This window comes from Dendrobium catenatum, unplaced genomic scaffold, assembly GCF_001605985.2.
Source record: "Dendrobium catenatum unplaced genomic scaffold, ASM160598v2 fragScaff_scaffold_134, whole genome shotgun sequence".
NCBI classification, from domain to species: domain Eukaryota; kingdom Viridiplantae; phylum Streptophyta; class Magnoliopsida; order Asparagales; family Orchidaceae; genus Dendrobium; species Dendrobium catenatum.
The window spans coordinates 1612552-1627470 of NW_021318596.1; the positions used below are offsets into that span (position 1 = coordinate 1612552).

At 40.7% G+C, this 14919-nt stretch overlaps 2 protein-coding genes across 2 annotated transcripts; one reads left to right on the plus strand and one right to left on the minus strand.

Moving 5' to 3' along the window:
- Window positions 1–799: 799 nt before the first annotated feature.
- On the minus strand, window positions 800–1758 carry LOC110111395 (DNA-directed RNA polymerase I subunit RPA12; the record flags this gene model as incomplete). Its single annotated transcript, XM_020843245.2, has 4 exons — window positions 800–1315; window positions 1394–1450; window positions 1542–1628; window positions 1708–1758. Coding segments are annotated over 4 exons (273 nt in total), but the record flags the coding sequence as incomplete, so codon positions are not given.
- A 12342-nt stretch (window positions 1759–14100) lies between these two features.
- Window positions 14101–14589, plus strand: LOC110111397. Its single transcript, XM_020843247.1, has one exon. The coding sequence runs from the start codon at window positions 14101–14103 to the stop codon at window positions 14587–14589; it is 489 nt and encodes a 162-aa protein (XP_020698906.1).
- The last annotated feature ends 330 nt before the right edge of the window (window positions 14590–14919 follow it).

The following is a 14919-nucleotide window of genomic DNA, read 5'->3' on the forward strand; positions in this document are numbered from 1 at the left end:
ACGTCCCAACTGAAGCCTAAATCCCTTTGCTCCCCAATGAAAAGTCATAATTATTCATCTTAGTTCATACTCAGACTAGTTGAGAAATTAAACTTTTAATTAAGGCTTTATTTCAAACAGTTTATTATCATTTTCTACAGCAACTTCTAAGAAAAAAAAATCTTAAAATCGACAAAAAAAATAATATCCAGAAACCGTCGCAAATAAAACCTAAGAATTCTCAAAGTCAAAATCAGATGTAAATTAAATTCACTTAAAATTTTTTTAAAGCTCTAGGCACAAAACATATAGTAAGCATTCCCTTCTGCTCAATTATCTTACAATCAATACTTACAGTCGAAGTGTGAGGAGTTTTTGAAGTTATGCTGTTGAAGATATGGGCATCTCCAACTGAAAAAACACCAAAATGCTATAACTCGTTTCTAACTAAACTCCATTTTATAACATCAAAAAAGAATATTCTAACTATCGTCTTTCTCCAATAAAAAAAATTGAAATTTGCAAAAAATGCGACTTCAATATTAACGTCACACTGTTCACATCGCGAGAATAACGCAAGTTTTCAGTTCATGTAGAGAAACACACGGACGGCAAACTCTGATTTAACGTTTGGTTGGAGATGGCCTAAGAGAGTAAAAAGAGGCCCAAAATATCCTCAGTTGCACAAAGTGCAAATCAAGGTAGCTCCAATAATCAACCAACACAATAATGTAATCACCAAATGATCAAATAATCTTTTCTGCTTATTTTTAACTAAGTTTTAGTAGGGAATTGTAAAAGGAAGAGAAATTACTTATAGTTTCTAAATAAATTAAATTATTCATTACTTGGATTGAAATCATAAACTCAATATAAATTTATGAAATCAATTGCTTTGATCCCTTCAAACCAAACAGACACATTAAACTTCCTTCCTAAATGTACTCAAATAAATGCTCTTCAAACAAAACGAGCAGTACAACAGTTATAATAGCGTACATATGTAAAGTTACAGGAATAGATAACAAATTATTTGCAGACATCCAAGCAATGAAAATTGTGTTATGATCATCACCACCCTGCTAGTTAAGATAAACTAGAACCACGCAGCAATGGCAAGTTTCAATCGCTGCTCCTCTAAGGCTTCATTTGGGATGATTTTCTTACTGTTTCTTAAAGCAATTTTTTAGTAAAAAATTAAATTTTTATACTAGAAAGCTGCTTTAAGAAGCAATAAAAAAGTTGTCCCAAACGAAGCCTAAGTGTTCAGTGAGTACTTATGCCGACATTTTGGGCACTCATAGAAAACTGTCTGCCCTTCATCTGCTGATCGGAGCTGAAGTGGATAGAAATTTTCAAAAGTTAAAAATTTAAATGTCTTTGTAGAATAAAACAGAAAGAGATCATCACTAACCTGCTTGGTGTAATACTCAAGCTGAGAGTTATTACACTTAGGACATGTTTCGTTTACCTGTCATAAATAATAATAGAAGATAGTATTCATGACCAGTGGTTTAAACGCAGAATTAGAGAGCCAAATAGATCAAATATTGATCACTTACTACAGCTCTCTGCACTTTCTCCTCCTCTATCTGCGGCGCAGAATCAAGGATTACAAATGGTTCAATCTTTAGTTCCCTTCTGATATCCTGAATCAGGAAAAATCAGATCAAATTTGAACATAGCATGCGAAAACAGAAAGGAAAACAAATCAAATGGCATGGATACCTCAGCAGTGATGGTGTATCTTATTTCTTTGCCTTCAATCTCTACGGGAAAAAAAAAAAAGAATTACTAGTGTGTCAAAAGAAAAAACAAAAATGAGTATTTAATTGAACAAAATATCAACATTCACTCATTTCTAAGAAACTAATCAAAAAGCTTTAGAATGGAATATTGGCTAAGGGCAGAAAACTTTTACACGAAGTGATATATAATCTAAATTTAAAGAAAAAACAAACTGACACGTTCACTGAAAGAAAGCATACAGGGATGCTACAGAATCTTAGTCCAAACACCAAAAGAAAAACCTCAGAATATGTTACCCACTTGTTCCTACTTGGTGTTCCTTGGCACTTACAGGGTCCCTTTGTAAAACCCCTCCGAAGCTGATTTTTTTTAGTGCTGTTAGTCCGGACGAACTGGCTTTAGTACGGGACGAATTGAAGAAAATTGTGAAGAATCTGTCTGGATCGTCTGGACGAACCTGTAAGAGTCGGGACGATCCGTCGGGACGAAATTTGTCCAGAGAGCAAGTCGTCCAGGGACGAAAACTGTACACGTACGTACGAAATTCGTCCAAAGGGCAAATCGTCCCGGGACGAATTCGAATCGTCCGGGACAATCTGAATGGATATATATCGGATTTGAGATATTTTGGAATCATTTTGAAGAGAGAAAAAGCTGGAGAAAGAAAGAGAAGGAAAGAGAAGAGGAAAGCTTGGTTTCGGAGGACGCGGAGCGATTTTCGTCAGACGACGCAGTTGGAAGAATTGTTTATCTCGCAGTAAGGAATCCGATCCTATTTCTGATTTCGAAGATTTCGAATTTTGATATTTTTTGCTCAGTTTTGTGTTTCCGTTACCGAAAAACGCGCATGACTTTGTGTGAACGAAACTTTTACCGCGTAACTTTTGGTATGTTTTTTAGATGATGATTCTGAATATTTTAAGTATTTTCTGGAAAGTTTTTACCTGATAATTTGAGTTATGTGCGCTTTTTATCGAATAGAAAATTATCTGGCTGTTGGAAAATATTGCTTCAGTACAAGTAAAGCTTTGAAACGCTGTTTTATACGATTTCTGGTAATTTGGTAATTTTCTAAAACTGTGTATTTTGTTTCTGTTTGGGATTTCTGTCGACTGTACGATATTTTAAGGGTTCTCCTTAATTGAGCTATTTGTATTTATTGTTCTATATGAATGTGCATATGATTGAATCTATTACTGTTATACTACTGAAAGACAAGTAAAGACTGGTTGAACCGTTGGTTGGAGATTGATAGACCTGACAGGATGGTGGGCCGACGGGCTTTCCTTTAAAAAGGGTTTGGCGATATCCTCTACTGATCACGTGATTACTAAAGGGAGACATAAAAAAATTATTCTACCGACGGGCAAGAGTGACGACTCTTACTGAGCCAACGGATACAACGATACATCAATATTCCAAGATTAAAAAACGTCGTAATAGCCATGTCTTTTACTTGTTGTAAAGGCTGGTTGAACCATTGGTTAAAGATTGACCTGTCAGGATGGTGGGCCGACGGGTTTTTCTTTAAAAAGGGTTTGGTGTTATCCTCTATTGATCACGTGATACAACGATTGGGAGTCATAAGGAGTTTATGCCGACGGGAAAGAGTGACGACTCTATCATAGCCAACGGATTACTAACATACTAACCTTGAAAAACACCTTAATAGCCAGTGATTGTACTTGTCGAGTAAGACTATTGTATTGTATTGCATGTGTAAAGTATTGTTCTTATGATCTCATTATAGATTTACTGATTTATCGATATCGACGGATTTATTGATATGGAATTGATTTATGGATTTTGAACAGATTTAATGATATTGAATTGATTTATTGATACTGAATGGCTTTACGGTACGGATTTATGAGTTTCCTGTCATTGCACGATTTCATTGATATTTCATACTGTACATGTCACTGAATACAGATACTAATATGGATATTGATATTGCATTGATTCATTGATACTACTGATACCGATACTGATATTGATACTGATATCGATACCGATACTGATACCGATACCGATACTACTAATCCACTGATACACTGATTCATTGTACTGATCTTATAGCACGTGATACACCGAATACTGACCGATACATGTGATTCATGTGATACATTGAGCACGTGATCTAGAATATGATTTTATTGTATTGATAGATTTGATTGCTTTTCATTATTATTATTGATTTATTGATTTGATCGTTTTATACGATTTCAAATCGATTTATATTATTGACCGAAAGTGATTTCTTTATTGATCTGATTGATTATATGATATGATTGAGTGATATTAATCGTATTTGATTTGACGGATTTACGGATTTACTGTACTTTACGATTTCACTGTTATAGCATAATCGTTCATATCGTCACTGGATTATTATTAATATTGATACATACGCTGCTGCTATTGATTTACTGTACTGACATTATGCCGTGATATACTGAGCAAGTGACATGTGATTCATTGAATAGGTGATATCGATTACTGGATTGCACGTGATTTATTGAGCAATTGATATTGAATAACTGGAATTCGCAAGTGTATGTTTTGCTATAGACTGATGTGATAGATAAGACGACTACTGTAGAGATTTGATGCACGTACTGATTCATTGAGCTTTACGGACTTTTATACTGCTTACTGATTCTTTTGCTGTCGATAGAGGATTTGATCGTTTCTATATTGATTTCTGTTACTGTATTGATTACTGATTTTCGTATATGCATAGATTCAATGATCATGTGTAAGTGACTGTTATTGATTGACTGATTGACATGCATATTTCTTCCGTACCGTGCTTTGATTTTAGTTATAGGCTTTGGTGACCTGTTGGGCTATTTAAGCTCATTATATGTGGTTAACAATTTCAGGTCAGAGCAAGGGAGCATTAAGTGATGGTTGATCAAGACTGTCGACGAATTCTTTCACTATGGATGCCTAGGGCGTCACACCCTTGTCTTCCTTTACCACTTTTAAGGTCAAACTTGTACCGAATACCCCTAATTTATTATAAATGGAGAAGAAGTACCACATGGGTTTTTCTTATGAGCCTAAAGAAGTTTTGAGTATTCTAAAACCTTACATTTCATATCTACTCAAACTTCAACAACTACGGGTTGTGATCAAGGGTTTAAAAATAAGGCAATTCCCAGGTCTATTCAGTCCAACACAAACTGTTTTACAAAAGAACCAAAAACAAAAACAGTGATGAAATGCAGGTTGGAACATCAAATACGTAAATCTGTCGCAATTTGATTTAAACTTCTAATTCATTTCATAATCAAATTTTATGTTAGATATCAGCATTCATTTTTTTGCATAAGACTGAAGAATTAATTTTAATGTAAATAACATAAAACCTAAATTTACTAAATAAAGATAATATATAATTTGCTTATAATATATTTTTGCAATTGGATATCAATCACTCTAAATTCAATTTTGAAGCATCAATTTTATGATGAAAGAAAATTGAAGAATTTCAATACAATATCCAAATTTCAATTGCAACAACAAAAGAAGAAATTTGTCTAAAATATTGGTGTCTGAATTTAAACTTATAAAAGATATTTCATGTGGATATTTTATATTTCACGTAGTGTTTTTTTTTTTTGGCTGCATATGCTCGTCATTATTAGATGATTTAAATTTAAATAATTTCAATATTTATTACATCATCTTGATTTAGCCCCTGGTTAAATTCCTGATAAACCTTGAACATTTCATTCATTCAAATCAATGTATGATCTAATTTCAAAACCTTAGTTGTGATTATATCTCCAGCACTGCTTCACCTTGCTAGGGTAGACCTCAAATCCCCTATAGAGTGATTGCAAAAATAAAAGCTTCCCTTATGCACAAAGCACATTTAGCAAAATCAAACTAAGATAATCCCTTCAAATTGTACAACCTGGAGGTGCTTTTCAAGTGCTTTGGTTTTGAGTATTGGACATGGAAGGCAGTCCAGCCATAATTTTGTGGCCCCCACTAATGTAGGAAATCTTTCAATCAATAATATATAATAAAGATTGAATATGAGTGATGTGAAACCATGCAAAGGAACAAGAATTGCTTGGGGATTTTAATATAAGATTATTAAAACTTTGCTAGTTATAGATTTAGTGCTTACCCAAGTTAGGTTTTCGGAATTATCAATTAAAGACTATGCAAAGCATGTAGTTACAACTAGATTAACGGGATGTCATCAAGTTAACAATATAAAAATAGAGAGAGTAATTGTTATGACCAACACAATAATCCACGGTTAACAAATAGAACTCTTCACCTTGGGCCGCTCACTCAAGCTCTTGATGGTGGGGCTTTAACGGAGGAAGATTGAGAGCACTAAGAGAAAAATGGTGCCCAAAGTCTAGTCCGTTGGGGAAGTAGCCGGCGACGGGGATTCCACGGGATGACTAAGACAGCCACCATGAGCTTCCTCGCACCACAGAATAGCCAAGACAAGGTGCGGATCTTCAAGACAGCAGCAGTTTTTGATTTGGACAGATTCTGGACATCAATTGGAACCTTCCGGATGAAGGTATGGTGCTAGGAGATTTGTAGAAGCAGCGGACGGCAGGTTGTAAGATAGCAGCCAGCAGTTTGAAGGGTTTAGGCGGCATGAATCCAGATTTACCTTGGCTGGAATTCTGGTACAGCAGGGAAAAACTGAAGGAATTTCCCGACAGTGACCTGGGAAAGTCTGGACGGCAACTAGTGGAGGCCCTGAGTCTTGGTAAGCCACTAGGGGCCTTCAGAACAGTCAAAACGGCAGGGTTAGCTGGCTGAATTCTGGACAGCACGCTCTAGTGGGAGGGAAATAAGCTAGCTGCCGGGTAAAGAAGGGAAAGGAAGATCAGTTTTGAGGGAAAAGGGAGGGGGGGGGGGGGAGAGGGGTGTTAATTCCCCCCATTGCTCCTAACATTTGAATTTGAATTTCAAATTCAAATGTTAGGAGCAATGGGGGCTGACAGGTGGGGATCCAATGGGGTCGGGGTGGGGCAGATTTCGGTGGAGGAAGTGGGGAATAAGGGTGGACGGGTGAGGGAGGGGCGAAATCCAATGGTTAATGGAAAGGGGAAGGGGGCAGGTTGCTAGCCGGTCAGTAGGTGGCCGGTATGGGGAAGCCGGCGGCAAGGGGAGAAGGGAAGAAGTGGAGGAAGATGATAGGAACCAAGAGCTCTCACAAAGAGGGCTGTTGAGTACTTCGATTGAGCCTCTCCTAGGCTTCACCACTCACTCTAGAACTTAAAAAGAGATCCAAAACAAAAAGCTGAAATTTCAGATCAATCATCATCCTCAAATACAATAGAAATGACCTATATATAGGTTTCACCAAAAAGAAAAGAAACAAAGACTAAATTGCCCTCGGGGCTACAACATCAAATGACCACCCATAAGGGTAAAACAGTAAAAACTGAAAATAAAATAAACTACTACAAAAATTACTCAAAAAAATATAAGCTCCTGATCGTAGCCGTCGATCTCTAGTGTCTCCGATGGTACACGTGTCGAAATCTCTGACGATGTCCTCATCATTCTCCCCAGATGGGAGAAAACTCGACCCCGTTGAGTAATCATGAATGGAGCTCTCATACCAATCTAGTAAGTCGGGGTCCACTCGCTGCAGCTCATCACGATCAAACCATGTGTTCTCCGTCTCCGGTTTCCCTGCCCATTGAACGAGACACCTTTGTTGACCACCGTCTTTAGTGGAAATGAATTCATCACTAAGCATTGCCTCAATCTTCTCTGTATTGAGTAAAGTAGGTAATTTTGGGAGTGGAGGTAGGCTAGGTTCTCACCAGGTGGATTCACACTAGGCTCATTATTTAATTGATTATGAGGGTTACACTCTGAACCCTCGAAGGCTACAAGATCTTTGATGTTAACATAGGATTAATGCTAAAGCCTTCAGGAAGGTCTAACTCATAAGCATTACTATTTATTTTTTTGTTGTTATTTGAAAGGTCCAACGCTTCTAGTATGTAACTTTTTTTTAACGGTCCCTTGTGAGAACCGCTCCAGACGAATCCGAACCATTACAAAATCTCCAATATCAAATTCTTTGAACAGTCTCTTGAGATCAGCAGTAAGTTTATAACTGGCATTGCTTTGGTTAATCTTTTTATTAATATCTTCATGCAGTCCTTGAATATGAGATGCAAATGTGGATGCAAGAGACCCGGTGTGCATGATGAATGACAAAAATTGTGAGCTCGCACAAAAGTTTTAAACAGAGACAATTTCGGCAAAAAAAAGACACACAAACACACAGATGGAAAAAAAAGATTGATCAGTCACAAAATGAGATGACATAAAGCTGTCATGTTTAAGGGAACCTGTGTAGGAGGAGCAATGAAGATATTTTTAGCTACAAGAGCCTTTTCATTGGGAGTTTTAGCTAAGGTCTTGGATAGTCTCTTAGGGGCAGCCAGGTAATCAAGCAAAGTTATCCAATTAGGGCAGAGAGGGTCCTTAATAGAGATGGGCACGAAGAAAGAAGGTACAATGGTGGGATCAGGCACATAATAAGACAAGGGGTCCTGACTTCCAACTATAATGGGATCGCCCAAAGAGTCACTAATAGGTATGAGATTCAAAAGATAGGATAGAGTGTTCAGAACAAGTGTGGGCACAACAGTTAGAAAGGTGTCATGAAGGTTTGCTCTCTCTAATATTAAAGTCGGTACGAAGAAAGTTGAGATAAGGCCACTCAAGAAGGACACACTCTCTCAAGTGTAGATCTAATGGCTCAACCTTTGAAATATACTCTAATAAAACAAAAGGAGGCTCATTTTTCCAATCAGGCTCAACGTTATTCAAATTCAACTTATTGTCTTCTGAATTCATATGAATATCCTCAATAGGATCAAGTTTAAGTATAACCCTAAGGTTGAGAGATTCGGGGTTAGTTAAATCGAGATTCAAATCAGGTAGTAAATTCAATTGAACCACTTCTGACTCAAGATTATTACCATTAAAATTATCCAAAGTCAACTCAGTAGGTGATATAACTAATCAGGATCTTCCGAATTTAAATTCAATGTGTTCAAGGTCAGATTGGCTTCTTTCGATATCACATTACTATCGTTCAGGCAGACTTAATCCAAAGAGATATCCTTGAGGAGATTAAGAATCGGGTGGACTGAGGTATCGAGGTTTAAAGGTTCAAGATCTCCTAAATCAGGGTTCAAGTTATGCGGGGAATCTGACTCACTCACTTCAATTTCATCCTCAAAGAAGTTCTCATTGTCAGCGATATCATTAGTGTCCACGAAATGGAAGTACTCAGTTTCAGGTTCAGGGGACTTTTTCCTAGCACTGCAGTTTGTGGCTGAAATTACACTTATGGGGTTAAGGACTGGGGAGTTTCAAAATTGACCTTGAATTGAAAGGTGGTCAAATCATCCAATAGGTGAGGTAAATCAAGGGTCACCATGCGGCGAGGATGAGTGTTCAGACAAAGTTGGTTGGGATGGCTAGGAGTCGGCCTAAGTGGAGATTCACGTGGGACCGATCCAACAGAAGACCCAATAGAGGGTCGGCCATGAAGTTTAGGTGAAGAACTACAGGGTGGGACAGCAACCCTAATGTTACTAATGGGTGGGTGGTGCTCTAGATGACGGTCACTAGGGGTGGGGGTCTTGAAAGTGCAACACCCAAAGGTTTGATGAACAAGGGGTGACTTAAACTCAAATGGTTGGTCACTAGTAGAGGGTTGGTATTTTAAAATAAGTTCTCGCCTCATGTCTTTCCAATTAGAAGTAGGGTACTCACCGCGAGACTCTTTATGATCTTTCAACCTCATCCAAAATTGAAGAGCCCGAACTTTTAGGTGAGACTTAGCGATGCTAACCTGGTGGGACTCAAGGATATGACATGAATCAAAATAGTCCTCTAGTTGTCTAACACATTCCCTAAAGTAGTAAGGGTCTGAGGAACCATCAAAGGTGGGCAGACAGTAAGGTGACTCTAAGTGAGGTCGTGGAGGCTTAGGTTCAGGTCTAGGTTGATAAGCCGAGTGGGGCCTCTTCCGACTAGCAAGATTGAACGAGTGGGGCACGTACTTAGAGTGGGGAGAGTCAACAGGTTGCTCTGTCATAATTCTAGTCATAGAGCCCGCTAGGTCAAGGATGTCATCTAACTTATTTTGAAGTCTTATCAAGTCCATTGGGAAAATGCTTGGAAACACTTAGGGATGAATCTAGATACCTAAAAGCAAGGTTTAGACTTAAAGGTCACTAGGTGGAGCAAGACAGTTTGGACAGCAAAACAACCTAATGGATTAAGTAGTCTAAGTGTAAGGGAATGAGTTTAGGATGTGGACAGCACTTAAACATTTAAGAAATTAGCTTACAACTCCCTAATTGAGTGCAGAAAAACAGTGGACAGCAAAATAAAACAGTGATGTAAAATAATAATGCGATGGTATGCATGTAAACAAGTTAAAGGATAGTTAAGTAGACTCTTAGGATGCATCTAGCACATGTAATGCATGCTAGTCATGCTCTGATACCAAATATGATGTGAAACCATGCAAAGGAACAAGAATTGCATGGGGATTTTAATATAAGATTATTAAAACTTTGCTAGTTATAGATTTAGTGCTTACCCAAGTTAGGTTTTCGGAATTATCAATTAAAGACTATGCAAAGCATGTAGTTACAACTAGATTAACGGGATGCCATCAAGTTAACAACATAAAAATAGAGAGAGTAATTGTTATGGCCAACACAATAATCCACGGTTAACAAATAGAACTCTTCACCTTGGGTCGCTCACTCACGCTCTTGACGGTAGGGCTTTAATGGAGGAAGATGTTACGCCTGGACCGGTCCCAGCTGGACCGGTCTGGTTCTACACCCGACGGCTCAGAGTCGGGCGGAACCAGGCGGAAAATGCAGAGGAGCGGGAGTCGGTGGGCCCAAATAGGGGCTAAAACGCATGGTGGGAGGGAAAATTTTTGAATTAGAGGCTGTTTTAGAAAGTCTATTATTGTCCTTTATGATTAATTTGTATAATTAGAAGATTGGGGGGGGGGATTGGCTCCTCATCTTGAAATTTGAATTTTCATTTGAGATCTAGGGTTCGTTTTGGGCTCTTGGCATCGCCGGAGATTGTGGAGAGTACGTTCTTCTTCTCGGATCGAAGAACAATTGTATCTTGATTATTTTGCTTTGCATCTAGTGGAATACAAGTCTTTACTTATGTTTTCTCTCAATTTCTTCCTGTTTCTCGCTGTTTTCTCGCTGTGGACAGCAGTTTTACTATTGGTTTTTACTAATTTGGGATAGGAATACTTGTGACATAAGTACTTCCTATCAAATTGGTATCAGAGCACCATCTTGGGACCATCGGCGACTGAAATCCTGAAATTTCAACTGGTTTTTTGGCATTCGGAGGAAGGTTTCTTGTGACTCGTTGAAAGAAAGATGGCCGGAAAGAAGATCGAAGTCCTAGAAGGCGAATTTGGCCAATTAAAATCAGATTTGGAGGAAAAATTCCTTGAAATCATCGCCAATAATGAAAGGTTGGATGGGAAGTTCACGGCTATGGAAGAGATGATAAAGAAATTACTTGAGATGAAGACTAATCCGACGGCGTCGGAAGCAAGAGAGATTGTTGACGACCATGGCGTAGGAGGGAATCCGAACCCGCTTCGGGGGAGGAGGAATCCGGAAATAGAGATCCTTGAGGGAGATGACGACATGCCACCTCTAGAACCACTTTCTAGAGAGGAGATGAGCATAGGAAATGATCGAAGAGGTGTTGATTTTGGCGGAAGAATAGAGGAATTTCAGCGTCGAGGTGCTGAATTTCAGCGTCGAGATGCTGATTTTGAAAGGGGCAGAGGGGAATATGACGACGGATTCGGATACCATCGCCGGAGAGATGACCGGGACACTTGGGGAGCACCTCCTCTTCGAGGAATGGGAGGTTATGGAGGGTACCGGGGTAACGGAGGGGATCCAAAAGTGAGGAAGTTGAAGATGCCCATCTTTGAAGGCGAAGATGGCCATGGTTGGATCTATAGGGTGCTGCGTTACTTCGCTGTAAACGGGTTGACAGATGATGAGAAGCTGACGGCGGCAGGATTGTGTCTGGAGGGGAAGGCGTTGGCATGGTATCAGTGGCGAGACAGGAGGGAGCCTATTCGGAGCTGGAGAGAGTTCAAGGATTGTTTATTAGAGCGTTTCCGAGCCGATGGGGGAGGAGACTTCTATGAGCAGTTTTTTGCTCTGACTCAGGAGGGGACTGTGGCCGACTATCGGGACAGATTCGAGTACTTGGCTAGCCGCTTGGATCACATCTCAGAATCGGCCCTGGAGGGGAATTTCATGAAGGGGATCAAACCGGAAATACGAACAGCTGTCAGAGTGCTGGAGCCAAGGAACCTAGGAAAGGCTATGGAGCTGGCACAACTGGTGGAAGATCAGAAGAGATCAGAAAGGGGAGCTCGGGGAAACTATTCGAGAGGGTCGCACAGGATGACGACTACCATCTTGCCTTCAAAGGTGGGATCCTCAGGGAGTCCGAAGGAGGCACCGAAGGAGAGAACTGGAGGAGGGGGAAACGGGGGACAGTTCAAACGGCTGACCGAGAAGGAGATGCAGGAGAAGAGGGCAAAAGGGTTATGTTTTCGATGTGATGAGAAGTATATGCCCGGACACCGGTGCAAGGATCGAACTCTTCAGGTTCTCCTCGTTTGCGAAGACGAGGAAGACGAAGAGGGAGGTGGGAGCGGGTCAGGAGGAGAGGAGAAGCTGCATCTGGATGTGGCAGAAGTCTCTCTGAACTCCGTAGTGGGATTCACTCCGAGTCACACTATGAAAGTAAGAGGAGAGATAGCTGACCGCGAAGTGTTGATGTTGATCGATAGTGGTGCAACCCACAATTTCATCTCTGCGCAGATCGTGGATCAGTTAGGGATGGAGCCAGTCGACATTGGAGGCTATGGGGTGATGATGGGCACGGGGAAGGTGGAGATGGGGAGAGGAGTTTGCATGGGAGTGGTCCTGACCATCCAACAGGTCAGGGAGGATTTTCTCCCCTTAGAATTGGGAAGTACAGATGTCATCCTGGGGATGAAAGGACTACAGACTCTAGGGGAGACCAAGGTCAACTGGGGTGCTCTGAGGATGGAGCTAATGGTAGAAGGACAGAGGAAGGTGATCCAGGGGGATGCAGGGCTGACAAGAGCAGTCGTATCTCTCAAATCCATGATCAGATCCATACAAGAGGTGGGAGGAGGATTTTTGGTGGAGCTTCAACGTTTGGAGAGGGTCAGTGTGGGGGAAAAATGAAAAATTGCACAGGTGGTGCAACCGCTCATACAGCAGTATAGGAAGGTGTTCCAGCCACCCCAGGGATTGCCACCCCTTAGAGAGCAGGAGCACGCCATTCTTCTGAAAGGAGTTTCACCGATTAGTGTTAGACCATATCGCTACCCCCAGATTCAGAAAGATGAAATTGAGAAGCTGATCAAGGAGATGTTGGAGGCAGGGATCGTCAGACCCAGTGTGAGTCCTTTCTCCAGTCCAGTCTTATTGGTCAAAAAGAAGGATAGGAGCTGGAGGTTTTGCATGGACTACAGAGCCCTGAACAAGGAGACAGTACCAGACAAATTCCCCATTCCAGTGATCGATGAGTTATTAGATGAGTTGTAGGGAGCGGTGGTGTTTTCAAAAATGGACCTTAAGTCGGGCTACCACCAAATCAGAATGAAGGGGACATTCAGAAGACTGCGTTCAGAACACACGAGGGGCACTATGAGTTCTTAGTGATGCCATTTGGGCTCACTAACGCCCCCGCTACCTTTCAGTCCTTGATGAACAGGGTGTTCAGGCAACACTTGAGGAAGTTTGTGCTAGTCTTCTTTGATGATATTTTGGTGTACAGCCAGACCGAGGAGGAACATTTAGAGCATCTAAAGGAGGTTTTGGGGATCCTACAGACACATCAGCTGAGAGCTAACTTAGAGACCGATGCATCAGGATATGGCTTAGGAGCAGTATTGATGCAGAATCACAGGCCTATAGCATATTTCAGTCAGGTGCTATTGACCAGGGCTAGATTGAAATCAGTGTATGAGAGGGAGCTGATGGCCATAGTCTTGGCCATTCAGAAATGGCGTCCTTATCTTTTGGGACGACATTTCATTGTTCGGACCAATCAGAGGAGTCTGAAATACCTACTGGAGCAAAGGATGGTTACTGAGGAACATCAGAGGTGGTTGTCAAAGTTGTTAGGCTGTGATTTTGAGATCCAGTATCGGCCGGGGTGGAGAATAAGGCAGCTGATGCCTTGTTTAGGTGTGTGGGGGAACTTCAGGAGGTGGCAGTTTCAGTCCCCTTGATGGTTGATTGGGGGGCCATCCAGGAAGAGAGTATGCAGAACGAAGAATTGAAGAAGGTCAGGGAAGGTTTGATGAAGGGCAGTAGCAATCATTCAGGGTACTATCTGGAGGAAGAGAGGCTACTATACCAGGGAAGGTTTGTGATGCCACGAACATCAGTACACATCCCTCACATATTGCAGAAATTCCACGGCAGTGCAGTTGGGGGTCATTCAGAAGTACATAAGACATATAGGAGGTTGGCATTGGAGCTCTACAAGAAGGGGATGTATAAGGATGTTGAGGAGATGGTGGCAAGGTGTGAGGTGTGTCAGAGAAATAAATACATGGCCATGGCACCAAGGGGACTTCTCCAACCATTAGCACTGTTGACGAATATTTTCGCATCGACTCGACCCCTATTGAGCCCGACAAAGCTCGATCGCGCTCGATCAACTCAATTGATCATCATCGAGGTGAAATTAATCCGAATTATGCCTCAAATTTAATTAAATTAAGCCCAATTTAATTTGATTAAAATCAAATCAAACCAATCAAATCCCGTCGAGCGTCGTCGAGCCCAATTTGACATATTTCGGCGCCGATTCAAGTTTAATTTCACAAAATTAACTTGATCGGACCCAATCGGACCCAAACCGACCCAAATAGGTTCGGGTCGAGTCCAATTCGGACTCAATTTCAGCCTCAATTGTTTGATTTAGGCTAAATCAAATACCTAAATCTGAAATCTAAATCAAGGGCTCAGATTTCTTGTGAAATTTTGCCCTAAATCCCTCACTCCACGCGTGAGAAGCGGGATTGGTCCATTTGGGCGGCTA

Excerpts from the sequence above, each read along its gene's own strand:
- LOC110111397 (XM_020843247.1), top strand. The coding sequence starts at position 14,101 with ATGGTTGATTGGGGGGCCATCCAGGAAGAGAGTATGCAGAACGAAGAA.